Raw genomic sequence first — 27978 nt, forward strand, 5'->3', positions numbered from 1 at the left:
TTCTTGTTTTGTTTTGTTGGATGTTTTAATTAAGTTTATTTGGTTTGGGTTTTGTTTTGCACTGCGTTTCCTTTGCTAAAAGGAAATGAACTCAAATGTCGCCGTAACATTACTTGCACATCTGGAGACTGGTTACCCTCTGAGGAAGTGACATATAAGGTGAGCGAGAGAGAGGGGTCAGTGCATGATCAGAGTTTTTTCAATGTGATTAATGTTTGTCACAAGTGAGATCAAGAGTTTGTGATTCAGAGGGCCAAAAACACTTTCAGAAATGCAGTCATTATTCACTATACTCCTTGGGAAGCACATTTAAGCATTGCTGGATGATAAGTGAGCATGAACTGAAATTCTTGAATTTTAAAGCAACAATGCCACAACTGGACGACTGAAAGTCTGTCTGGACACCGCTCTTATGTTACAAAGAAAACTGGATTTGCTGATGTTCTCTATTAAGGTACATAGTTCACACACACAGAGAGAGCGCATGTAACAACCCTACATATCCCTTAACCTTGGATTTAGTTGGAGAAACACTAGGATAGCACCTCTCCCTGCAGCAAAATATAAAGGTTGATAGCAGTGCAATCAAAGTGTCCCAGCAGTCCCATTGGGTAACACACTCTATTGGACTGGCTGTCGGGGCATATCAGGGACAAGGCGGGAGACGGGCAGCTTGTAATGGGATGAGATAGGCTATCTTTATTGTCAAAACATGAGAATGAAGGGGGGAAAAAGACACAGATTAGCTTTCCTGACAGTCGGCCGTTTGAAGTTCGTGCCAAAGCGCATTAGGGGCTGTTATTCCCTCGTTTGTACGCTCGCAAATGCAGAACCACTCACAGGAAAAGGCGAGACTTGCCCGCTAATCAACTGATAATGGGTCACACTGTCCGTTTTGCCATAGCTGCCCGCCACCCTGCGTGCACACTCGCGGCACACTTGCTTCACACACTCGACTGCCGCCGGCCTTTGTTTCATCGGATAACTTTGGGTGAATGTTTTTCTTCTTCTTTAAGCATACAGTGTTTAATTTACACAACATAAATGGTTTTTTTTGGGGGGTCAGGTTCACAAAACAAGGTATAGCATCATACCTGACCTTTGACCTGCTTGTCTTGAGCCAGGAAGTCCCACCCTTCTCCCCGTCTATTGTCCACGTCAGTGCAGCATCGCCTCAACCTCAGTACATTGCTGCTCTTTTCCAAAGGCCAAATCAAGGTTGAGCAAAGCAACTTAAACCTGGATTTGGCGTATACATTTTACATCACTATGTGTGGATTTCATCACACGACACATGCAGTGTTCTTAAAGGTGAAGCGTGGCAAGTAGCTGCCAACACAAAGCCAAGAATCATCCAGTGTGTGCAGCCACATCAGAATGCACCACCCTGCCTCTTCCTGCACTGATAACATGGTGAGAGAGACAGTGGGATGGGCGGTGTAGTGGTGGGCTAAGCGAAAGGACGTGTGTGTGTGTGTGTGTGTTTGGGAGAGGGGAGGGAGGTGGTTAGGTGTCAGTTCCTTGACTTTCCTTCCCTCCCAACCCTTCGAACGGCCTCCATCTGAGGAAGTGGATCCTGCAGAGTGTCTATTCAGCTCCAAAAGACGAGACAAACACTTGAGATGTCAAAGTTGTTCCAAAACCTAATTTCTGTTTCAAAATGACTGCATCCTTAAATAAATAACAGCTTTGCAATCCTATTTTAATCCTTGGCTGCATTAGATGTATTTTATTTGCCAGTATCAGTGCTTCTTTCAGTTAACCCAGCTTGCAGGTATATGTGCTGTATTCGACCATGAGCCCAGGTGCAATAGCACAGGCGTCCATTTGGAAAGAACAAAGCAGGAGTAGGCTAACCCAGGCAGGAAAGATCTCGTTTTCTGCACTGTGGCTTTGCAGGAAGCCCAACCATTCACCCGGCCATGTACTCCCATCCTGAAATGGGGGAGTGAAATGCTAAGAACCAGAAGGAGGAGGCAGGGGGAAGGCAGGAGGATGAGGGGCACCAAAATAAAAACTAATAAGAATGACTTTATTTCCATCTCCAACCCGCAGATGTTTGCTTCCTTCCTTTCCCTTTCATGTCAGATGGAAATCTCGGCTTTGAAGAGAAACACCGGTGCGTGTGTGATTGTAGATGTGAAAGTGTTTTTGATTGACCCATTCCTTGCATTTGTCGTGAAGGCTGATATCTCTCATCTGGGCCAGACTTGAGCTTTCTTCCATGTTTATCATAAGGACAGGAAGATGCAGCTTCGCCTTAGCCACCCCTCCCTACAACATCCTTGGATCTTCTGGAAACTTCCCCAAGAAGGATGCTTTTCCATGGTCACCGTGGAGCTCAGTGACCTATGCTTCATCACTACCAAAAGCATATTTTAAGTGCTGTTTTAGATCATTCACAATCTGGGAAATTCATAGGTGCTTTAAAGATAAGAGTTTCTCTGTGCTCATTGGATAAGAGAGCGTTTTAGTAGTGATGAAGCATCTTTATCGTGCAATCACTGAGATATAACACACTGACACAAAACTATGCAAACATCCAGAAAGTATGCAGCAGCTCTGTCGTGAGTGGGCTAAAGATTCCTTGAAACAAAGTCACTGTGAAAGAAACTGACCATGATGCATCGAGTCCTCAAGTGTTCCAGGAAGCCGCAGATAGGACGGTGACACACTTCGACCTTTTAAATCCGCCATTAATTTAAGCATCCGTATGTGATTACAAGTGTCAGACACAACGATGTCTTTCTTTTTCTGCTCCCTCTTTGGAATTATCTGACACATTTTTCATGACGCTCCCAGCTATTGTTCTGTGACGGATAAAAATAATATGAGAGGTCTTGTGGTGCATGGGGTCAAGGAGGGGGGGTCAGGCTGGCTCCCCAAACACCGGAAGGCAGCACTGTAAGTCTCAGTCACGGGGGTGTCAAGGCTGTGTTCCCTCATAGACCCTCACTTTCTACTGTATGTCTATTAATAACATCAGCACAGGGTCATCACTGTTGACTCACGCACTGTTGATGGGTGGGATGAGCTGACAGAGGCAAGGGCATGTTGGTTCAAAGTTATTCAATTGACATGAGTTGGTTTTTTTTAACTGTAAATATACTGTATGTGCTCTAAATCAGTGGTCCCCCCCCCCCAAAGATCACAGGGGGTTTGCAAGGATATGTCTGCCCTGAGGTTGTCGAAATTAGATTCACACATGAATAACTAAAATCATAATAACACACTTGTTGGATAATTTATACTAGGGCTATCAAAGTTAACGCAACAATAACGGGTTAACGCAAATTCGGTTTAACGCCACTCATTTCTTTAACTTAACTTGTGATTTTTAGGTTGCTGCGGGCTCAGTTTTCAAGCTAGTGAAGATACTGGCATAATATTAAACTATAAAAGCCTAAGGAATCCATTGGTACCAACCATATCATAGTAGCTTGTCGCAAAGGAGGTTAAATAATGCTACGAAGTTACGCTAAATTTTGGCGAGGAAAAACTGTCATGTCCATTTTCAACGGGGTCCCTTGACCTCTGACCTCAAGATATGTGAATGAAAAGGGGTTCTATGGGTACCCACGGGTCATATTTGTTGGCGGTTAAACTGTTTGCTCTCACACTGACAAGTTCTGTTCATTAAAGAAATTTGATTTATTCAGGGCCGGCTCTAGCCCTTTTGGTGCCCGAGGTGAAATTTGGATTTGAAGCCCCCTTGCCACCGCTGTAGTTCAACATCATACCTCTATATTGGGCTTTCTTTTCCTCCTCCTCTTTTCTTCCATTTTCTTCCTTGCACACCTGAAGGTTTGGACCTTTTCATTATGAAGAAATAAAGTGTGAAAATACTAGATATCTGCGCCTCCTTGACATCTGTCTGTCTAACGATCTTACGTCATGGCCTGTACTGAGCTGTTGGGATGCGCACGGTGTGACGTTCAAGTGCGACCGGGCAGATGAAAAAGTGTGAGAAAGAGAGTTATAGGGTGTATTTCTATCTTTCTTTCTTTCTTTATGGATTTGTTCATTTGATACCTCAATGTAGAAAATGAGGGAGGGCACCCACCAGCATTTTCTTTTTTTTTAGAGGGGCGACCAGAGCCCCCCAAAAGGTGACGCCCTAGGCGACCACCTATATGGCCTATGCCTGAATTTATTAAAAAAAGACAAACTCAGGAGCAGGATGATTGTGAATAGGGAGATAGAATAGGATGATGACTGAATTGTAAACTAATGTTTTTTAATTGATTATATGTACATGTGTTTTGTATGTGTATATACTGCGTGTGCGTATATGTGTATGTATGTATATATGTATACAGTATATTTAAATAGATTTTATTTAATTTTATTGTTTTTAATTTTTATTTTTTTTACTTGTGTATATTCTTTTTACTTATTTATCTACTTTTTTGTATATAATATGTTTTTCCTGTATCTATACTGGCTTATTTTATTTTAATATTAGGTTTGTTAAGTTTCTTTGTACCGAGAATGTTATTATTGGGGACGTTTGTGAATGTTTGTTCTGTTGTTTCAAAATGAACAAAAGAAACAATAAATATAATATTGAAAAAAAAAAAAAAAGACAAACTTATTTAATACACTGAATCACTTTAATCAAATTGGGGATTTTGTTTGAGGAGGAGGAGGAGGCTTCAGTTGGGAACCACTGCTCTAAATTATAATGTATCAAAAGGGGATTTGTTAAATATAACTGATTTAAAGGGACTATTTGTAACTTTCAGAATTGCTTGTTAACAGCGACACCTGTGGCCGTTAAGTCAATGAAAGTCAGCGTCGGGCTCGCGCTTGCTCGCTCTAAATAGACATGAACGAGCATCGCTCAAAACAGTGAGGCAACACACATCAGCTAAAACCACAATATCACTCTATATTTCACCTGCTTGGCAGTAACGTTAGCTGACCAGACGAAGGTCTCTCCATGAATCAATGCTGATCCTAATGTTGGCTTTTCCTGCTGGCTGAAGTGGGAAGAGAAACGTTATCGTCTCCGAGCGCGCCCGCAGGGAGATATCGGCACCCGGTCGGAGACGGTAACGTTTCTCTTCCTGCGCGCATGTGTCCCGACACGGTCCATTTATACACTTAAAAAGTTACAAACAGTCCCTTTAACTTTGCAGTTTGATGTGGAAAAGTTTCCAAAACTATCTTTAACTACCTTTAAATATTTAATGGTGTGTGTGTGTGTGTGTGTGTGTGTGTGTGTGTGTGTGTGTGTGTGTGTGTGGTGGGGTCATTGTGTTAACACAAGTAGGCTAATCATGTGTCCTTTGTGAGGTTGAATTGGAGGCGTGTGCTGTCGCAGAGGGAGCGCGCAGAGGAAGGGAGGGCAATCTTGTCCGGACGCTAATAAGACCCAATGGCTGGTGCAAGGTGGCCAGGAGCTCTGAAACGCGACAGGAGACGGTGGACGAAGGAGAGAAGGAGGAAAAAAAAAAATTAAAGAAGACATTTCTGGATGGACAAAGAGGATGAGAGCGCCACGGGAGCGTCTATAGGAGCTGCAGCAGAGAGCCGTGGGAGCTTTTGGTGTGCGTCAGTCTGTGTGTGTCTCGTCTCGTTAAAGGAACTGCGTAAAGAGAGAAGCGGTAAGTGACCAGAAAAAAACACCTGTGTGTTGAGACAGGTAGCTGCGAAGGACGTCTGAAGATGACTTTCAGCTCACAAGAGGCTTAGAAGCAGCTGATAGTTAGCAGAAAAATGTGGACAGAAACCTTAAAGACCTGGTGCGTCTTTTCTACTAAGTTCACCAACTTTAGATTTCAGCCAATCAGATCAATAATTGAACTTTTGGTAATCAAAACAGTAGAAAAACAGACTTTTCGATATTTTATCACGATTAATCGCATAGTTGTCCATAGTTAATCACGATTAATCGCAAATCAATTTTTTTTTATCTGTTTAAAATGTACCTTAAAGAGAGATTTGTCAAGTATTTAATACTCTTATCAACATGGGAGTGGGCAAATATGCTGCTTTATATAAATGTATGTGCATATCTATTATTGTAAATCAATTAACAACACAAAACAATGACAGATATTGTCCAGAAACCCTCACAGGTACTGCATTTCTCATAAAGAATATGATTAAATCATAACATGGCATTCTCGAGCCCAACACACAACAACAGCTGTCAGTGTGTCAGTGTGCTGACTTGACTATGACTTGCCCCAAACTGCATGTAATTATCATAAAGTGGGCATGTCTGTAAAGGGGAGACTTTTGGGTACCCATAGAACCCATTTTCATTCACATATCTTGAGGTCAGAGGTCAAGGGACATCTTTGAAAATGACCATGCCAATGGCCAATCCTTAAGTTTTCTAGTTCCATATGATACCAGTATCTTCACTCTAGCTTTAAAACTGAGCACGCTACAACTTAAAAATCGCAAGTTGCATTAATGCGTTAAAGAAATTAGCGGCGTTGAAACGAATTTGTGTTATTATCGCGTTAACTTTGACAGCCGTAGTTTCTACATGTCTAAATAATTAATACGTTTTTATTTTTTTTATCATCATCAGCTCTTATACCACATGATTTGGAATGGACCCAGATTTGACCCTCATTGCCATCAAACACCGTGACCACATGGGTATCACCGTGAGCCACTGACTCCTGGGAGCCCCAGTCCTCTCCAATGAAGCAGTCTTGGTGGGCCCGCTTGGCACAGCTCGGCCTGCTCGCTGCGTGGACCTGCACGTGGCTGGTCCAGGGATGCGGGCCGGGCCCCGGCTACGGCGTCCGTTCCAGGACCAGGAAGCTCACGGCCATGCACTACAAGCAGTTTTTCCCCAACTTCTCAGAGAACAACCTGGGTGCCAGTGGGAGAGCAGAGGGCAAGATCGCACGCAACTCGGAGGGCTTCAACGACCTGGTGTGCAACTACAACCCAGACATCATCTTCAAGGATGAGGAGAACACCAATGCAGACCGCTTCATGACCAAGGTGAGACTTGGGTTGTTGAATGGGATGACACTTGGGAAGTACAATGAAATCCAGGACAGGGAGTAACCTGCAGAATGAAGGATGCTTGAACCTTTTCAAGCCAATCCCTCTGCTGGATGATTGATTAACTACATGATTCACATGAAGGGACAGGCATTAGTTTACAGCTCACACCCTGCCACCCAGCATGGCACCTTCAAATCTAAAATCACATAACCTCATTCATTGTTGGCCGTATCTGCCCTCGCCTGGCTCTTAACACAACAAATGTTCAACACAGAGTGTGTAAGTTTTAACCAAACTTCCCCTCCCTTTTCTTGAGATAAGAAGATCAGGATGTAATTCAACACTACTCCTTAAGAGAGTGCCTTCCCCTTCTGGAACACTTCCTTTTAATCTTTAACCAAAGTCTTTGTTATTGGAAATCAAACTACTTCTATGGCAGGTTCTCAGTGGCACTTGAACTTGAATTCCTTAATGTTTACAGGGGATAGATATCCACATTCAAATCTCATGCCTATGAGAAGACAATTGGTGGCCCAGAGGATTTAAGATCTGGATCATTTGAATGCCACACTGTTGAATACGGCTGCAATTTATGATTATTTTCATTGTTGATTAATCTGACGATTTTTTTTCTTGATTAATTGATTAGTTGTTTGGTCTATAAAATGTCAGAAAATGGTGAAAAATGTTGTTTCCCAAAGCCCAAGATGACAACCTCAAATGTCTTGTTTTGTCCATATCTCAAAAATATTCAGTTTACTGTCATAGAGGAGTAAAGAAACCAGAAAATATTCACTTTTAAGAAGCTGCAATCGGAGAATTTCTTTTTTTTTCTTCTTAAAGAAATTCCTCAAATCGATTAACAAAATAGTTGCCGATTAATTTAATAGTTGACAACTAATCAATTAATTGTTGGCGCTCTAATCAGATGCCCAGCTCCTTCTGTTTGGTCCACAACTCAAAGATATTCAGTTAACTGTCATTGTAGAAGAAAGAAACCAGAAAATATTCACATTTAAGAAGCTGGAATCAGAGAATTTTGAAAAAAAAATCATAAAAAATGACTCAAACTGATCAATCTATTATCAAAATAGTTGCTAATTAATTTAATAGTTGACAACTAATCGATTAATCGCTGCAGCTCTACTGCTGTATTATGACCACAGGGATTCCTGACACTCTGATGTCGCCCTGCTTCGGATGCTGCGGCTTTCTGTGATTGTTAGGATACGAATCTGTGTTTCTTCCCCTCCCCGAGTGATTGTATGTGATGGAAATCCGCGGTTGCATATGTGTGCCCCTGCCGATGCCCAGTTTGAGTGTGTATGTGCCCCGTCTTTTGCCCAGATGTGAAAGACGCTCTTTGTGCGTCACTTGGAGACTCGAAGGGGTCGCCTATACAAAATTCCCGCCTGCTGAAGTAATGGCACCGTCGGAAAAGCGACTATTGTAGTTCTGACAATGAAACGCCTCTCCTCAATGGCATTGCAAGAAAAAAAAGGAGCCAGTTTGTTTTCTGTCCCTCTCGCTTTCTCACTCTTGCTGTCACATTCCCATGTCCGTGCCCATACATTCTTGCCCTCTGCCCTCTCTCTTTACTCCCGACCTCGGCTTTCTTCTCACCCAGCTTCTTCTCCCTCCATCCATCCCTCCCGTTCACACCCCCATCACTTTCTTTTTTTATTCAGTTGCAAGTCAAGCTTTATTCCATCAATGTCAGACCTGCCACATCACAAGTCACAAGAGAAACACGCGTCCAGGAGATGTATCACCTCGGTTTGCTGACGTCATCATTTTTGCTGCTATTTTGTGACAATGCTGACACAGTCAGTAGCATCACAGGCCACGGGGGCGTTAAGAGTCACTGTGCACATTTCTGATCAAATGAAAACTCCTGCCCGGAACAATCTGGAGACAGTCTGGCAGAGAATGGCCTTGATTATTCTGTCACCCTGTCAAAAAGGCAGAGGAATGTGCCAAACTGGCTACAGTAGCTTTGTTCTTGTGCTCTGATTGTTGGAGCAAGGTTGAGATGGCCTTTAGCGAAGTAGAAGAGGGATTGTGTGACAATGCCAGCAGACAAACAATCACAACCTGGGAGCCAGAGACATTGACGTACTGGAATCATGTCTCGTCTGAGTTGCATTGAAATTAGCGCCCACACACTGTACATACAGTAGGTCTTGTGCACTTAGGCTGTGCCATCCCTCTGTTAATAAATGATTACTTCTACTCCAGTCAGACATGCCTTTCACGGCACATTGCACATGCTGCAGACAGAGTGACTAACTACTGAGAGTCCTTTTTATATTCTTTTTCCAAAGATACACGAGAAAAAATCATAACTCTCTGAGACTGTAGTATCATGATTCATGAATAGTTACTACACTTAGCATTAGGGCTGGGACGATATGCTTATCTCCTGATACTATCACAATACTTAGGTGGTGATTCGATATGCATTGCGTTTCTACAAGTATTGCAATTCGATATTACGATTTTATTTTTTTAACATTAGACCATGGGAAAAATTTGAATCATGCACTTCTAGGGACTTTTACTCTGAAAATCTCTAAATTGATACAGTAGAAATGTTTGACTTTCAGCACTTATGCAGTCAGAGATGTCCTGAAGTGAAATATATCAGTTATTGTCAGGCATTATTTATTTGATTTTTTTCAATAAAGACACTATTTACACAATACATCCCTTCCCCAACATATACAATGCATTTTAAAAGGCAAAATAATGAACTAAAAGAGGGATTACAATAAAAGCATAAACGGAAACCTTTATAATTACACATTAATGTTGATATAATCCACACATTATATCTCTACACATAAAGGGTGCTATTAGTTACTCCGGTTTGTTATTGATGATGATTGAGTTATCTTTTTGAATCGCTTGTTTATTCTATTTTATTGCAGCACATTTTTTCTTCTATTTTTCCTTTTAACAAGGGTAACAAACAACATACATAAACAAATATAGAACAATTAGAGTGGCGGCAACCCGACAATTGGCCTTAGTAGATCAAAATGGAGAAGAAAATAAAGAAATTATGTACACATATATACTCACATACGTGAACATTTACATGACATGTATGTTGATATGCAAAGATAGCTGCATGGTATATTTTGTTGTGGTTTTCAGTAACTTTAAGCAACACAAATTATATATAGTTTAATATTTAAGAACCAAGTTTATTATACTGTCTATACTGTACATGTTTGCTATTAAACTAAATGCATACCTAAATGTTTTGTACATTATGTTTTGCTATTAGAAAAGGAAAGAGGATGAAATGTGAAATGTAGACTTGGCTGGTGAATCTGGGTATTATCTGGAGACTACACTAGAGCCCGATTGATACTGAATACTGATATTGATATTTAAGTTATAAGATATTAAATCTAATAATTATATTTTGGGTTTTAATATAAATTCACAACATAAACATGTTTAATAAGGGTCCCTCAAAATTGGTTTCAAAAGAACTGGGGATAAGATTTGTACTACTGGGTGGGACATTTTACGGTGGGACAAGTAAAATAAACCCCGACAGGTCTTGCATCGCCCTGAAGGGGTTTATTTCACAACAATGACCCGCTAGCTGTACATTATTACACGGTTACTTAGGTAAGAAATCAATAATTTGACACAAAAACAGTCCACCAGAGTCCAACATCAGAACTGCATCCATAGCAACGGTCTGTTATCCATAGCAGCGGTCTGCTATAAAGAGATAACAGACCGTAGAACACCGTGATTGACCAATCAGAATCAAATATTCAACAAAGCCGTGTAATAATAATTGTCAATACTCTCTGGTAAAGAAACTATGTCATGGAGACTCTGTTTCTAAATGACCTCAAATATATCCTTGGCTTTTACTAGAAATGTCTTGTCACTTATCAACCAACATATGTGCCGATACCAATATATCTGTTAAGACTTCCCTCTGTGTCATTCTGTTCCCAGCGCTGTAAGGACTGTATGAACAGGTTGGCTATCGCAGTGATGAACCAGTGGCCAGGGGTACACTTACGTGTGACGGAGGCCTGGGACGAGGACGGCCACCACCCTCCTGGCTCTCTGCACTATGAAGGCCGAGCCGTGGATATAACCACTGACGACAGAGAAACAGACAAGTATGGTCTTCTAGCCCAGCTGGCTGTGGAGGCTGGCTTCGACTGGGTCCACTATGAGTCCAAATATCACATCCACTGCTCAGTAAAAGCTGGTAAGTTTAAGGAGGGAGCTTTCATAGAAGATCATGCAGTTATGTGTCAACTACATTTTTCTGTGTACATATATTACATCTCATCATGCATATACATACTTCATTATACATACTACACCCTGTTTACATTCAGTTTTCCCATCTGAAATACTGTCCAACTAAATTTACATTTACATTACTATTTTATATTTACTTATGTTTATATTTATTTTAACTGCACTATTTTATGCCTTAAATTATCATTTTGCTTTTGCATTTACTTGTGTGATTTCCCCTTTTATATATACATATTTTATGAGCATTGTGGAGCAACCTGAGACCAACCTGCTGGAATTAACATATGAGAAATAAAGAACCTTGAACCTTGAATTACATCACTTCACTGGATGGTGTATCAGGACATATAAGAGAAAAAAAGGAACACAATCTGTGTTTAGTCATGTGTTTTTTTCTGTTGATCGTCCTCTAGATCACTCTGTTGCAGTGGAAAAAGGTGGCTGTTTCCCAGGCTGGGCCCGGGTGACTGTCGCTGGAGGGGTGCAGAAGAGCCTGTCGTCCCTGGCTCCAGGGGACAGAGTCATGGCACTGTCCGGGACAGGCCAAGTCGTGTTGAGCCGAGTCCTCTTGTTTCTGCACCGGGACCAGGAAAGCTGGTCTACCTTTCTGTCTCTGGAGACAGAAGATGGGCACAGATTGGCCCTTACTCCACATCACTTGGTGTTTTTATCCCCCCGTTGCAGACTCGACAGCAGTGAGTATCAGGCTCAGTTTGCCAGCAGAGCCAAAACAGGAGACTGTGTTCTCATCCATGCAGCAGGTCAAGTACATCCATCTCGTATCATCACAGTTTCAGTCGAGGAGAGTGTGGGAGTGTACGCGCCCTTGACAGAAGCTGGAACTGTGTTTGTCGATGGCGTGCTGGCCTCCAGCTATGCTCTGGTGGAGGACCACAGACTTGCACACTGGGCATTTGGACCTGTGCGACTCCTCTCCTCATTCAACCAGCTACTTTGGGGGGAGACGAGAAGAGAACAGCAGAGCACAGACAGTGAAACAGCTTGCACTAAGACTCCATTTCATTGTAGCACTTTGGCCGCAAAAGACAAAGGAGGCGTGTATGTGAATAATGGCACTCTGAACAAGCGAGACGATCTGAATGAAGCTCTGAGGACGGAAATGAAAGAGAAGCAGACGTCAGATGTGCACTGGTATGCTAGATTACTGTACGGTTTTGGATGTGCCCTTTTAGACTCCAACTCATTTCATCCTTAAATGTCACAGCTTTTGATACATTTAACACTTCCTGCTCTTAACTTCATTAAATTAAAAGCACTGAAATGGCTTGCTCTCTTTTTTTGTTTGCATTATATTCTATCATAATGATATACATGCTAATACTTTAATGATATTTTGTAAGAGACTGAGCAGGTTGGTGTAGAAAAAAAATCATTCCAAAGTGACTGTATCATCTATTTGTACATCATGTTATTTCTTTTAATTATTTCAGTTATATAATGTAAAATATATATTATTCTAATGGGACAGGAATGAATTTTCCCACAATAGAATCTTTATTTTTGTACTTTCTGAATCATAATATATAAATGTTTCATTTTGTTATAATAATTCCACTACCTGTATTGTATGTCCTCACATGTTGTAAAACAAATTAAAACGTAATTTTATTAAGCAACACTTTGCTTCTTCTTCGGCTATGGAGTCAATTTTGCATGTTAAGCTGATTTGTCTTTTGCTGGTTTAAGGGGAAACGCTACAGGCAAAAACATTGTTTCTCAAGCACTGGTTAATTATAAGATTTTGGGCTATTTTGCTTCAATAACGTGTTCTTTCAGACTACTGGAAAGAAAACACCCAAAATACACATTTAGGTGTTTATTTTACTGCAGTTTGTCTATTTACGTCTGTGGATTTCTCCTAAACTCACCAAAAGTTAGCGTTAGATAATGCCTTTTTCCATATTCACCTGTAGTGTCTTGTAAAATATATGGAATTTTATAATACATATCTTTAAAGTCTGTTTCATCAGACTGAGCCATAAATCTCCACATATCACTTACCCAAAGTTTCCAGTTTCATTCATATCTATATTGTGAAAGATTTTATAGAGGGGGTTGTTCATATATCATTCATAGCCTGACTTATATAACATTTTATTCCAAAATTGTTTTTTTATGGCAGTATTTTCTGATTTATGGAGTGATAAAAAGAGATATCCAAAATTGCCTCTGCAAAATCCTTATAAACATTATATCCTCTGACAGGTAAACAAAATGAAACAATAATTTTGCGGCTGGCTTTATCCAATGTTCAGAATTGTGTTCTGGAAATGTGTGCAAATTAGCACATATTTCATAAGATAATGCTTCATATGCATATTTAAACATAACATTTCAGAAAACACGTAACACAAACATGTATTGTAAGTATTCAACTGGGGAAGTTTATCTATTTATGAAAATGTTTACCCTATTCACCTGTAGTGTCTCCCCTTAAAACTGAGACATGTGCAGAGAGATCATGTCTGGGGTTGTAGTTGAGCATTATGTATGTTACAGTGTTCAAGAGCTCTGTGGGAATCTAGTCCAGCAGGCTGACGGGGTTAATGAGAAGCCCAGACGTACTTAATATTCCCCACACTGTGCCAACACCATGACTTTATCACAGACTTTATCTCATAGCTACTTCAAGGGAGTTATCGGGCCTCTTACAATCTTAAAAAAGACCCTTTTATTACTATCCACTGATCAATTTGGGTCACAAAGTGCTGTATCTGTTGGTGGCGTTTACACAACTTTCTATGTTGTTGCATCCCATCTATGTCGACCAGTCTGCACTATAGATTAAAGCATTATACAAGTGCAGTATTCCAGTTACTAGTAAACATTTAGCTTAATTATTTTGCCTTGTAAACCTACTTTTCAAATGTTCATAATAATGTGTAAGGCTATATTCAGGAAATGCAGTACAAGGTTATACACCCCCTTGTGGAGGAACTGATAAGCATGTGAATTTTATTTAAAGGTTCAATTGATAACATTTTTTATGTAGACAAATATGGAGCTTTTAGAAAGGTGCTCAGTAACGTATGGCTTCTCCTAAAGAAATATATATACAGGTATATATATATGTATATATACAGTATATACCTGTATATATATATACATTTATATATACTGTATACAGTATATGATTGTTATTTTTTAAATGTGTTTGTACGTTATCAGAACTTAAAACAGATAGGATAGTCCTATTAAGAAAACAAACCACAAACTGCATCCTATAAAGTAGCTTATGTCATTTTTTTCAGTTATCTGTAAGGTATATAACTGTAAAAAAAAATAGTATAGTATAAAAAAATAATAATATTGAGGACCTAAACTGTATTCTCTTCTTCAGGTTTATGTTGTGTTGTAAACATCTGTGGAGGTATTCTAGGGGATTATCCTTGAGATACAGTCGGCAGATGGGAAAGCACCGACTCTGCTGACTGGCCAATAGGAAAAGCCTGTTGTCTTAATACCACCCTCTATTTACATCCATCGGCCAATCACTCACTGTCTTCCAACTGGTCTCAGCCCCCCAAAATCTAATCCAATTTTGCTAAAGCTCAATGGGGAGTTAACTAATCCTGTCAGGGGGACCAATAATAACCTATTTTCAAAATTAAAACCTGCACATCCCACATTCAGGCAACTGAGAGGCATACACTGCCTTATCAAAATATATGTCTGTTTGTAAATTACAGAGTCAAGCAGTCATGATTTTAAAAAGCACAGCCTTTTAAAAAGCATGATTTTCTTATCTGGTTTTATTTGGAACTACTGTCTACTATTTTAAGTTTTGTGTCGGCAAAAATCCTGATAATTTAGAAAAGAATTATTGGTCTCTCTACGCCACCATGATGTGAAAAATTGAGGCTTTAAATTAGATTTCTTGGGTGTGTATCACTTGTAGCGTTTTTCTTAAATTATAATTTCAGGTCTATGGTAGGCGTCTAATAACGTCGCCAGGAGTCTAGTAATGCCTCAAGGCGCCAGTAAGGCCACCAAGTATACTATAACGCATCAGGTGTCTTTAAGGGCACCAGGCATCTAATAACGCCTCCATGCATGTAATGACGCCTCCAAGCATGTAATAACGCCTCCAGGCGTGTAATAACGCCTCCAGACGTAACACCTCAAGGCGACTAATAAGGCCACCAAGCCAATAACAATGCCTCAAGACATCTCATAACGCCTCCAGCCATCTAATAACTTTACCAGGCTTTTACTTAAGCCACAAGGTGTCTAATAACGCCAACAGGCATCTAGTAACGCGTCTAGAAACACCTCTAATAACGCCTCCAGGCGTGTAATAACGCCACCAGGCGTCTAGTAACACCTCAAGGCGTGTAATAACGCCTCCAGGCGTGTAATAACGCCTCCAGGCGTGTAACAACGCCACCAGGCGTCTAGTAACACCACAAGGCGTGTAATAACGCCTCCAGGCGTGTAACAACGCCACCAGCGTCTAGTAACACCTCAAGGCGTGTAATAACGCCTCCAGGCGTCTAGTAACACCACAAGGCGTGTAATAATACAGGCGTCTAGTAACACCTCAAGGTGTGTAATAACGCCTCCAGCTTGATACAAAATTTGAAATATACCACCTTCATACACACGCCTGGGTAATGTGGCCATAAATTAGCCAGGGTGAAGCATAATAACACAGGTGTTCTGGTTTATAGGTCATCATCAGTGAACCTGCTGAAAACTTGTGAGGTTTATTTCAGATCATTGCAGTTTAAAGTATTTATTTATTTTTTTCATTTTTTTGCACATATATAAAACTGCACAAAATCCAGTCAATGAAAAATCAAAAATGTGTCAGGAGAGGTCAAGAAGCCACAGGCTTCTACAAAGGACCTCCCCACAACCCCAGGACAAAAAAAAAACAATAACAAAAAAAGGAAGAAAGATCTAAACTAACTTAATTTTAAAAATACAACAAAAGTTAAACAACAACAACAAGAAGTACACGAAATGTGCAGAAAAAAAACAAAAAAACAAACAGTGGAAAAACAATCCAATAAAAACAATGAAATACATACAAAAAACAGTACAGGAAAAAAAAGAAAATGTATCTAAACATAAAGATTCAAGATTCAAGCCCTTTATTGTCATTGTGTAGTACAACGAAATTAGATTGTGACAATCCCATAGGTGCTAATGAAAAGATAATACAATAAAAAAGAGATAGTGCAATATATATATAGTATATATATATATATATACTATATATATATACAATATAAAATATAAAAATACAATATGTATATTGATAAGATGACAGTTTTGCCAGATTATTGCACAAAGTGTCCATCAGATAATTATATAATTATTGCACAGAGTGATAAGCATGTTATTGCACATATTCGTAACAGTAGATTTACAGTATTTACATTGCAAAATTGACACAAAAGTGACCAACGTGTTATTGCACATTTACATTGCACGTGTTCAACTCAGACAAAGATAATTAGACATCATGAATTAAATGTGATAATTTCCTTTTAAAATGTTCTAAGGATAACGAGTAATCGATTACTCTTCCCATGCAGTTGCTCCAGCCCAATGCGCAATGCATAGAGCAGTGTATAGTAGCAGTAGGAGAGTAGTAATAAGTAATTAGTAACCACGATGAAGTGCACAGACATTTATGTTAATTACATAATGAATAAGAAATATGAGCATAATCGAACTGCTGATCAATTATCAAATTATCAAAAACAAATGTCATCCGCATGCATATGCAAAGTAGCTTTGGGTTGTACACAATCATAACAATCTAATGAAAAATGGCTTCCATGGATCCGAAAATCTAATGACCTAATCCACCATACTTCACTGGTCTTCTCCCTCCAGATTAAACCATCACCCTCCACACTAACGCTGTCCACTGCTACACCAACACTGCAACACGTTTAACTCCTATCTACTAATAAAACACAATTTCTGCTCCTTCTTTTGCATGCATTAATGTTTGACGTAGTTGTTATTAAAGCTACTGTAGCACCGCTAGCAGCTACAGCCCGTGTGCACAGACAGAAACGCAGCTGAAGCGATGCTAGTGACCCATACAAGGGTACTATACTACCCATGCAAAGCGAAGTTCAGCTGCAACATTTAGGTTACATGAATGTTTGCAAAAGAAATTTACTGTAGTAGCAACAAAGTTTGTAATTTTTTGGATGCACTATTTTGTGCAAACTTTTGTGCAGCAGCTTTTAACGAGATCATATATATATAGCTACCAGTAGGTTGTTAGCATTCAAGCTATCTGAGTAGTCTTTGGGGATTCACAGCAGCATGAAGCTGCAACACGTTTTTTACTCTACTAATAAAACACAATTTCTGCTCCTTCTTTTGCATGCATTATTGTTTTGACGTAGTTGTTATTAAAGCTGCTGTAGCAGCTACAGCTACACTTGGTGGTGTGCAGACAGAAACGCAGTTGAAGCGATGCTAGTGACCCATACAAGGGTACTATACTACACATGCAAAGTTGAGCTGCAACATTTAGGTTACATTAATGTTTTGCAGTGTGCAAAAGAAATTAAGTTTGTCATTTTTTGGATGCACTATTTTGTGCACACTTTTGTGCAGCAGCTTTTAAACGACGAGATACCAGAGCATATATATATATAGATACTAGTAGGTTGTTAGCATTCAAGCTGACTCCAAACAGGTTAGCTGAGTAGTTTTGTGGTGATTCACACAGACATGAAGCTGTGGAGCCTTTTTGTTGTCGGGGCTGGTTGAAGACTTGTCTCGGTGCTCCACCACAAAGCTCAACTCGATGGTTAGCTGGCTAAGCATAGCATTATCCATCTAGTTAAGCAGATATATAGCCAGCAAGCAGCTATAGCTACACAGCCTGTGTGCAGAGATGCAACGCAGTTGAAGCGATGCTAGTGACCCATACAAGGGTACTACCCATGCAAAGCAAAGTTGAGCTGCAACATCTAGGTTACATGAATGTTTGCAAAAGAAATTTACTGTAGTGGCAACAAAGTTTGCAATTTTTTGGATGCACTATTCTGTGCAGAATCGTGCTTTTAACGACGAGATACCAGAGCATATATATAAAGCTACTAGTAGGTTGTTAGCAACGTAACCAAACAGGTTAGCTGAGTAGTTTTGTGGTGATTCACTCAAACATGAAGCTGTGGAACCTTTTTGTTGTCGGGGCTGGTTGAAGACTTGTCTCGGTGCTCCACCACAAAGCTCAACTTGATGGTTAGATAGCTAAGCATAGCATTATCCATCTAGTTAAGCAGCTAGATAGCCAGCAAGCAGCTACAGCTACACAGCCTGTGTGCAGAGATGCAACGCAGCTGAAGCGATGCAAGTGACCCATACAAGGGTACTACACATGCAAAGCAAAGTTGAGCTGCAAAATGTAGGTTACATGAATGTTTGCAAAATACATTTACTGTAGTGGCAACGACAGAAACGCAGTTGAAGCGATGCTAGTGACCCATACAAGGGTACTACTACACATGCAAAGTTGAGCTGCAAAAATCTAGGTTACATGAATGTTTTGCAGTGTTTGGGGCAAAATAAATTTACTGTCGTGGCAACAAAGTTTGTAATTTTTTTTTAATGCACTATTTTGTGCAGCAGCTTTTAAACGACGAGATACCACAGCATATATATATATATATATAGCTACTAGTAGGTTAGCATTCAAGCTGACTCCAAGTAGTTGTTAGGGATTCACATAGCAGCATGAAGCTGTGGAGCCTGTTTGTTGTCGGGGCTGGTTGAAGACTTGTCTCGGTGCTCGACCACAAAGCTCAACTTGATGGTTAGCTAGCTAAGCATAGCATTATCCATCTAGTTAAGCAGCTAGATAGCTACCAACCATTGCACACAGCCTGCCTTCCTGCACTTCCCCCACTCTCTCCCTGCAGCCGGCTAGCTGCACCGCAGCAGCAGCAGCAGCGTTTAGTCCGGTAACATAAAATGAAGCGACCATCAGCCTTTGGGGAAGCTGTGTGGCTGTTTGGATTTTGCTGATGTATGAGGAGAAGATATTGTTTTTTTGAGGTGAGCTGTTTTTTTGTCATTTAAACCTCTTTGAACTTCTTTACAAACAGACTTAAAGACACATCAACCCTGACCTTAGACCGGGTAACGTTAGCTTCTTCTTAGCTAGTTAGCTTCCACCACCAAGATGAGAGGGGGGGGGGGCGCCGTCTACTTGCTGGAGGACTAGCTGTGTTACCTGGGTTGCGAACTTTAGGTTGAAATATGTTTCACATTTGTTGTGTTTATGGTTTAATCCACAGCGTAGTTTGTTGACATTTTAATAGCACATGTGGCTGTGTGTGAGATTATATATATTTCTCGTAGTTTTTAGCCTCTTTCGGGACACTTTGTTGCTACGTCACCATTGGTAGTTTGTAGCTTTTCCGTTGCAACCTGTCGCGGGTGACGCGGACGTGTCTATTTGCTGGAGCGAACCAACCCCCTTTGAAGTCGTGTGTTTACATTGAGGGAATAGTGCTTAGCTTTGCAATTATTCAACTATAAAAACAGCTTTTTTACTGTTGCACTGCAACAAATTAAAGCCCCATGTTATTGAATAACATTACACGAACAAATAAGTTAATTTGTAGCGTTGACACTTTTTAACTCAGTTAGCAGGATGTTATAAGACGACAACTTGGCCATCATGTCATCACTTTTGCTCTGAACTTCATTTTTAGAGACAAAGCCTATTTAGTATCCTCATTATAACTGTGATTATGACAGCAGGCAGGTTTTTGTAGGACTTGTATTTCACATTAGTTTGTTGTCGAGGAAAGAGAGTGTGTTTTCTAGTGTTGCTGCCACCGTTTGATACGAATATTTAACATTTAAAATGTTTAAAGGTCCAATATTATAAAAAAGGGGAGATTTTCATGTCTTTTTATTATAAAGCAGGCTTAAGTCCTATATAAATACTGTGAAATTTTCGAAACACTCAATCCTCAGGGAAATACACACAGCCCGTATTCAGAAACTTTGCATTTGAAACAAGCAGTCAGGATTTATGCCCATTTGTGATGTCACAAATATACAATATTTAGAATCCACATTAACTGTGATTATAACACCAGGCAGGTTTTTTGTAGGACTTGTATTTCACATTAGTTTGTTGTTGAGAGAGAGAGTGTGTTTTCTAGTGTTGCTGCCACCATTTGATACGAATATTTAACATTTAATAGAGACATTTTGTCCATCAACAGCTTTTTGGTGCCATTTGCAAACAGCGTTTTTAATGCAGCTTCATACATAGCGTAGGTTAAGTTATAATAGTGCAGGTATATTGCATTTTATTGTGGGAGTTTGGGGCTGTAACATTTAAAGGTCCAATATTATAAAAAAGGGAGATTTTCATGTCTTTTTATTATAAAGCAGGCTTAAGTCCTATATAAATACTGTGAAATTATCGAAACTCTCAATCCTCAGGGAAATACACACAGCCCGTATTCAAAAACTTTGCATTTGAAACAAGCTGTCAGGATTTATGCCCATTCGTTATAAAAAAGTGAGATTTTCATGTTTTTTTTATTATAAAGCAGGTTTAAAGGGACTGTTTGTTAGAATCAGATATGCTTGTTAACAGCGACACCTGTGGCCGTTAAGTCAACGAAAGTCAGCGTCGGGCTTGTGCTCGCTCTACATAGAGATGAACGAGCATCGCTCAAAACAGTGAGGCGACACGCGTCAGCTAAAACCACAATATCACTATATTTCACCTGCTTGGCAGTAATGTTAGCTGACCCGACGGAGGTCTCTCCATAAATCAATGCTGATCATAGTGTTGGCTTTTCCTGCTTCAGCCTCCTGACCGAGACACCGGCACCCGGTTGGAGACGATAATGTTTCTCGCTGCGGAGCCCTGTCACTTCACAAGACACGGAAAACCTCTGTTGGTCTGGAGGAGCTGCAGCAGTTATTTCTGCACAAACATCTACTGTACATTTACTAGATATTCTCAGAGCTACGGTCTTCTTTAGTGTGTAGTGTGCGCGCTTGCATGTGAGAGTGGAGCTAGCTGAGTGAAGGCAAGCAGGCAGGCAGAGGAGCAGAGGTGCAGCAGAGACTCCAGCCCTGGAGACCAAAGCTACGGTCTCCGACTGCAGCCAACACTGTTTAACAGACGGGCTTCATTGGATATAACTTTGCAGTTTTGGTGCTTCCGTGTAGTTTGTGTTGGAGTCTTGTCTGAACAGCGTAGCCACACGCGAGCGTGCATATGCGAGCGCGCATGGGACACCGACACGGGTGATTTATATGTGTAAGAAGTTACAAACAGTCCCTTTAAGTCCTATATAAATACTGTGAAAGTATCGAAACACTCAATCCACAGGGAAATACACACAGCCCGTATTCAGAAACTCTGCATTTGAAACAAGCTGTCAGGGTTTCTGCCCATTTGTGATGTCACGAATATACAATATTTAGACCCTTGACACAATTTTAAAAGTAAACATTCTAAATGTGTCCCAGTTTATTTCCTGGTTGCAGTGAATGTCATCAGCTGACAGGAAGTACACATGGACCCAAGCTGATGCCTAGTAATGCAATTCTGTCAAAAAGCGCTAAAACGGAGCGTTTCAGACAGAGGGTAAATACAGGCATATTCAGGCCAACAGTATGAGGAAAATAAAGTGTTTTTTTTAACATTAAAGCATGTAAACATGTTCTAGTAGAAACACAAAATACAAGTATGAACCTGAAAATGAGCACGATATGGGACCTTTAAGTACTAACTGGACAGGCTTTCAAAACACATAATGCAAAGATGCATATAAGTGGTTTGGTGTTGCAACTGCATTCTGATCTTAATTTGTGATTTAATTCTGCTCCATTGGGTTAAAAACAATAGGGCATCCGTCCTCGGGCTGCTTTCAACTGCCTCAGTGTGAATGAAAAGGAAATATTTCGAAATATGTGTGTGATAAAAGTTGGCTCACAGGATGAAGGCACAGTTTTTTGTTTTGTAACTGACTTTGAGACTCACAGCTTGGATCTATAATTCGAAGCCGCCTGTGTCACATTTATTGTCTTTTAAAGCCCATTTAGATCCGGACATAATGGTAAAGCATCGCATCACGGGCTGTTTTCTCGTTTGTCTAATTGTTTTCTTACATTTTTGAAGATTGTCGGTGACATTAACACATATTGGTGAGCAGATCGGCTCCTTTTTTTGTTTTTAAAGTGTGGTTTGTTAATACGATACAACACAACTTTACTGTCAGTTTGCACTGAAATTAATTTTGCATCCATAGGCAGCTCAGTTTGAAAAAAAGTACACATACAATAGACTGTTACCATAGACAGACAGACAGACAGACAGACATGTAAGACCCATCAGACAAAAAACAAAACGCATCACAATTATTCATACATAACCCATTGCAAAATGACCATCTGTCCTCTGGATATACATGTCTTTAGCATCACATTAATTATTATTTAGCAACAAGATGGACTGATGGACAAAAGCGTTCTTTAGCCTGACGCGGTTAATGTAAGACTTTATTTATATAGCACATTTCATACAGGAGTTGCAGTTCAAAGTGCTTTACATAAAATAAATAAAAAACAAGCAGCAAGAGCAGTGCATGGAGTCAACAAAATCATGATAAAAATAATAAAACATTTTAGAACAGTAGAAATAGTAAAACATAAATAGTGCAGGATAAAATTCGTAGTGCAAGTTACAGAGAAAATGCGCTGGTAAAAAGATAGGTTTTAAGATGTCTTTTGAAAATGTCTAGCGTGTTTGCTTCCCTAATGGCCTTTAAACGTTAAAACAACATGACATTGGCTTCCTATTATTTATCTTGTGATTAAAATAAACGTTATTTCTGTTAAAATGCCGTGTATCTCACAAGCGGAACTAAGGTGCTTGCGACAAAGGTTCCGCCCGAAAGGAGCTCCGCTGCAACAGGAAGTTCCACACCCGGAAGTTGTGTTTTTCTTTGTGTATCCCGATTTATGGTTGTTTTATTTGGGGAAAACACCATTTTAGTTTTATCATTTTGTGCTTTTTCACGCAGCTGTTTCATCTATTTGGATTATGCATTGCTGGGTAAATGATAACTTGAATTGTTGAAGCGTTTTCGATGTGATTGATCCGTCTCCTTTTAACCACCGCGCTATTTTCATGAGTTTTGCGAGGAAGCTCGGCTTCATTAGTGAGCTAACGTTCAGTCAGATTAACACAAGGAAACCACCTAAAGTGAGGACAGAACAGACAGGTTTAAGTGGTTGTAAGTCTTTATGTTAAAAGTGCTTTTTGGGGTGGATAGGGAAGCTACTGTGGAGGTTGTTGTGGCAAAGAAACATGCATTTTGTTTTTATGATGATAAACATGTTGGCTAATGAACATTTCTGTTTTGGTAAATGGAGACCTACTTACCACTTAGCTGTTATATTTTTATGCATTTAGTATTTTTTTTAATCTCATCAGATCTATTACACAGTGATAACAGACCTGATGTTATCAGATAAAAATGCCCACAGATTGTTTACATATTTTGCAGGGTCTGAAATGAACTATTTTACAGATTAGCACAAGGAAATTACCTAAAGTGGGGCTATAACAGCCATGTTTAATTGGTTGCATGTCTTTATGTTAAAAGTGCTTTTTGGGGTGTATAGGGAGGCTACTGTGTAGTTTGTTGTGGCAAAGAAACATGCATTTTTTATGATGATAAACATGTTGGCTATTGAAAATTACACTTTATATTTTGGTAAGTGGGGACCTACTTACCACTAAGCTGTTATATTTTATGCATCTTATGCATTTAGTAATTTTTTTTTAATATAAGATCTATTACACAGTGATAACAGACTTGGTGTTATCAGATAAAAAGCCCACAGATTGTTTACATATTGTGCAGGGTCTGAAATTAACTATTTTACAGATTAGCACAAGGAAATTACCTAAAGTGAGGATATAACAGCCATGTTTAAGTGGTTGCATTGTTGGTTGTAAGTTTTTATGTTAAAAGTGCTTTTTGAGGTGGATAGGGAGGCTACTGTGGAGGTTGTTGTGGCAAAGAAACATGCATTTTTTAATGATGATAAACATGTTGGCTAATGAAAATGACACTTTCTAGTTTGGTAAATGGGGACCTTCTTACGACTTAACTGTTATATTTTTATGCATCTTATGCATTTAGTAATATTTTTTAATATCATCAGATCTATTACACAGTGATAACAGACTTGGTGTTATCAGATAAAATGCCCACAGATTGTTTACATATTTTGCAGGGTCTGAAATTAACTATTTTACAGATTAACACAAGGAAATTACCTAAAGTGAGGATATAACAGTTATGTTTAATTGGTTGCATTGTTGGTTGTAAGTCTTTATGTTAAAAGTGCTTTTTGGGGTGGATAGGGAGGCTACTGTGGAGGTTGTTGTGGCAAAGAAACATGCATTTTTTTTATGATGATAAACATGTTGGCTAATGAAAATTTCTGTTTTGGTAAATGGAGACCTACTTACCACTTAGCTGTTATATTTTTATTGCATCTTATGCATTTAGTATTTTTTTTTAATATCATCAGATCTATTACACAGTGATAACAGACTTGGTGTTATCAGATAAAATGCCCACAGATTGTTTACATATTGTGCAGGGTCTGAAATGAACTATTTTCACTGCCTGCCACAGTGGAAGGCAAGTTTCTTTTTTTGTTTGCCTCTCAGAAATGTTATCTGCCACTCTGTTATTGTCATCTATAGTGGTTATTTGCATAAAAACACAATTCAAATAATTAGGAAATAATTTATTGTATTTTTATTTAAATATGTGCTTTGATTAAAAAAATTCTTGGCATCGGTAGTTTTAATGATGTATTATAAGCTGCTTAGAGCCAGTGTTATGAAGATAAATAGGTCATAATTTTCTCTCTATTATCTGTTTTATATTACTGTGAAAACATATCCTTCAAACAACTGGATTTATTCCAGTTTCTCGCCAAAAACTACATTTTATAAGATGACATTTGACCACATTATGATTACGTTTGAATTTACCTCCACCCAATAGTCATTTATACTGAACAGAACAATCTGAATCGGACAACTAGGAACCTTCTCAGCGGGAACCGATTTCTCTGTTCCCATCCGTAGCGTTTTCCCTGTCCACCATATTGTATATTTTACTCGCCACTGCCAACAATGTACCTGCATTTGTGCTAATTTCAGAACCTGTATCGTGAATGGTTTTATTAAACTATTTTACTTATACTTTAAAATTGCAGATCTCTGTCAAGGAGGTCAAAATCTGTACGGGGGATGGACGAGCAGAAATCAAACTGCGAAGAAAATGACTCTGAACCAACAGGTAATGTGTTGTCTTTTTTTTTTTTTTTTTTTTTCCATGTGCCAATGTCATCTATTATGATTGTACACTATTCTGCAGGAAGATGAATAATATCGCAATGTGCCTTGCTCTGAAGGACAAATACACATGGTTGAGAAGGATTTTTTAATTTTCCTACAATAGAGAGAGAGAGAGAAAAAGAGATACAGAGAGATAGATAGAAGCAAAAAAATATTTATTGTCATAGAGGGGAAATTTGTCTTGGGCACAGTGCTATAGTCCGTTGCTTTAAATAAAAAACATCACAAAAACAACATGAAACCATCTTAAAACATATAGTAAGATACATTTGTCATTGTCAACATGGCAGATTAAAGTGCTTAAAGCTGAAGTAGGCGAGATTGGAGCAAATATGATTTAAATCTGATCTGAGGTCTGCTGTCGATCTGCTGTCTATGAGAGCCGGCTGTCAATCACTCGTGAACTCCGACTAAACGGTCAAACTAGGCAGCGCTGATCAAATATGAATCAATATTATGTTACGTTAATACCTAAAATGGGAAAGTTTGTGACGCAGCCGCCATTGTTAAATCTGTTGAAGGAACGCGAAGTTCCATTCACATGACCGGAGCACAGCCAATAGGAACGCTCTCTCTCTGAAATGACCTGTGATTGGTCAAAATCTCCCGTCATGGGCTAGATTTTCTAAAGCCTGAAAACAGAGCCATGAGGAGGTGCAGAAGTCTAGTTATCTCTCAGAACACTTGAATTACAATATGCTGAAAGGTTATTGTGGAATTTTTGCCCAATGATGCCAAAAATATATACTGCCTACTGCTACTTTAAGTGATTTGTAAACATAATTTATTAGAGGTGATAATAGCAAGTCAATTTTTATGGGTTCAGTGAATGGGGTGGCTGTGGCTCAGGGGATAGAGCGGGTCATCATTTAACCTTTTGGCGGTTCGATCCCTGGCTCCTCCTGTCCGCATGTCCTTAAACACACTGAACCCCAAGTTGCTCCCTAAGCGCTTTACAGCAGCCCACTGCTCCTAATGCTTAAGATGGTTTAAATGCAGAAATTGAATTTCATGTATGTATGTGACAATAAAAACAAAGTTTATGTTTTTTTTTTTGTTTTTTTTATTTTTAAAAGCCATTTATTCCTATTGTTTAAAGTGTGTTTTTTTTTTGTTTTTCATTCTCTAGCTGATGACAATGCCCCTTCAAAGCAGCTTGTCTCCTCTGAGGAGGAGTCCAAAGCCCTTCTTGCTGCGGAGGACGTGTCTGGTGCTACTGCAGCCTCCTCCAGCACACCTGTGTAAGTTATTCATTCTGATCATAAATGATATTGTCCACACTGGTGTGGTCGATATCACAAGAAGCTGCTCATTTTTGACAACACCTAAAACTGAATCTCTATCTGCGTTTTGAACTGTTCTGTTTGTGACTGTACAGAGAGAGCGTTCGAGCTTGTGCGCTTTGTAACTGTGTGGAGCGGAGCCTGCATGGACAGCGGGAACTGAGACACTTTGCGCCATCTTCAGAGCGGCCGACCCTCAAGCCATCAGCTTCCCCACTGCCACAGCCCGGGAATGATGACCTGTCTTCCATTGGATTTTCCGACTCCCCCTGTCTGGCATCACTCTTTGACGACTCAGGTTGAGCTCAAAACATTTTGCTATTATTTTCCATCTACTAGAAATTCAGCACTCAGATGTAGTATTGAAGTTTGGTTAGACATTTTACTGATGTGGTTTATTATAAACAGGGGGTTGTTCGGTTCATCACTGGTGTGCGGTGTGGTCGGAGGGAGTGAAGCGAATGGAGAATGAGGAGCTGGAGAACGTGGATAAGGCCGTTATCTCAGGGACACAGCGGGTAAGTGCATTGTCCATAGACTTGGATTAGATGGTATCTGGTGAGAATATAGGGATTAACAGGCTTCCTTCACAAAGTCTTACTTGTTACCATTTGTTTTTTTTTCCAGCTTTGCGAATACTGCAAAAGGCTGGGTGCAACCATTCGTTGCCATGCTGAGGGCTGCTCGCGGTTCTACCACTTCCCCTGCTCGGCAGCCAGTGGATCCTTCCAGTCCATGAAGCAGCTGGTTCTCCTCTGTCCAGAGCACATAGACAAGGCAGAGGAGTTGGGTAAGAGAACCAAACGTCTTTGTCAAAATTGTGTCATTACTTGCTCACATTAAAGGCCCAGACACACCAAACCGACATCGGAGAACTAACGGCGACGAAGGCTGCCTGTTGCGTTGGCTCACGTCGTCTGTGTCTTGGCCAAAAAGTTTCACTCAAACACACGCAAAGACTACAGCCAACGGCCAGTTATCATGGAC

General features: G+C 39.8%; 2 protein-coding genes across 4 annotated transcripts in view; both read left to right on the forward strand.

The window, feature by feature from the left end:
* Positions 1 to 5339: 5339 nt before the first annotated feature.
* Positions 5340 to 12922, forward strand: dhh (desert hedgehog signaling molecule). Its single transcript, XM_074644369.1, has 4 exons — positions 5340 to 5609; positions 6548 to 6972; positions 10966 to 11227; positions 11697 to 12922. Exons 2-4 carry the CDS (start codon positions 6664 to 6666, stop codon positions 12497 to 12499), a joined length of 1374 nt encoding a protein of 457 aa, XP_074500470.1. The 5' UTR covers positions 5340 to 5609; positions 6548 to 6663; the 3' UTR covers positions 12500 to 12922.
* Positions 12923 to 19022: 6100 nt separating this feature from the next.
* The window catches only part of kmt2d (lysine (K)-specific methyltransferase 2D), a 39191-nt gene continuing 30235 nt past the window's right edge, over positions 19023 to 27978 (forward strand). For all 3 annotated transcript variants that reach the window (XM_074644370.1, XM_074644373.1, XM_074644371.1), the window contains exons 1-6: positions 19023 to 19338; positions 25567 to 25649; positions 26838 to 26949; positions 27087 to 27289; positions 27400 to 27509; positions 27619 to 27781. In XM_074644370.1, coding sequence (XP_074500471.1) covers positions 25601 to 25649; positions 26838 to 26949; positions 27087 to 27289; positions 27400 to 27509; positions 27619 to 27781 — 637 coding nt within the window. In that variant the 5' untranslated portion in view covers positions 19023 to 19338; positions 25567 to 25600. The remainder of the gene's footprint in view (positions 19339 to 25566; positions 25650 to 26837; positions 26950 to 27086; positions 27290 to 27399; positions 27510 to 27618; positions 27782 to 27978) is intronic.

This window comes from Sebastes fasciatus, chromosome 8 (genome assembly GCF_043250625.1).
Source record: "Sebastes fasciatus isolate fSebFas1 chromosome 8, fSebFas1.pri, whole genome shotgun sequence".
NCBI classification, from domain to species: domain Eukaryota; kingdom Metazoa; phylum Chordata; class Actinopteri; order Perciformes; family Sebastidae; genus Sebastes; species Sebastes fasciatus.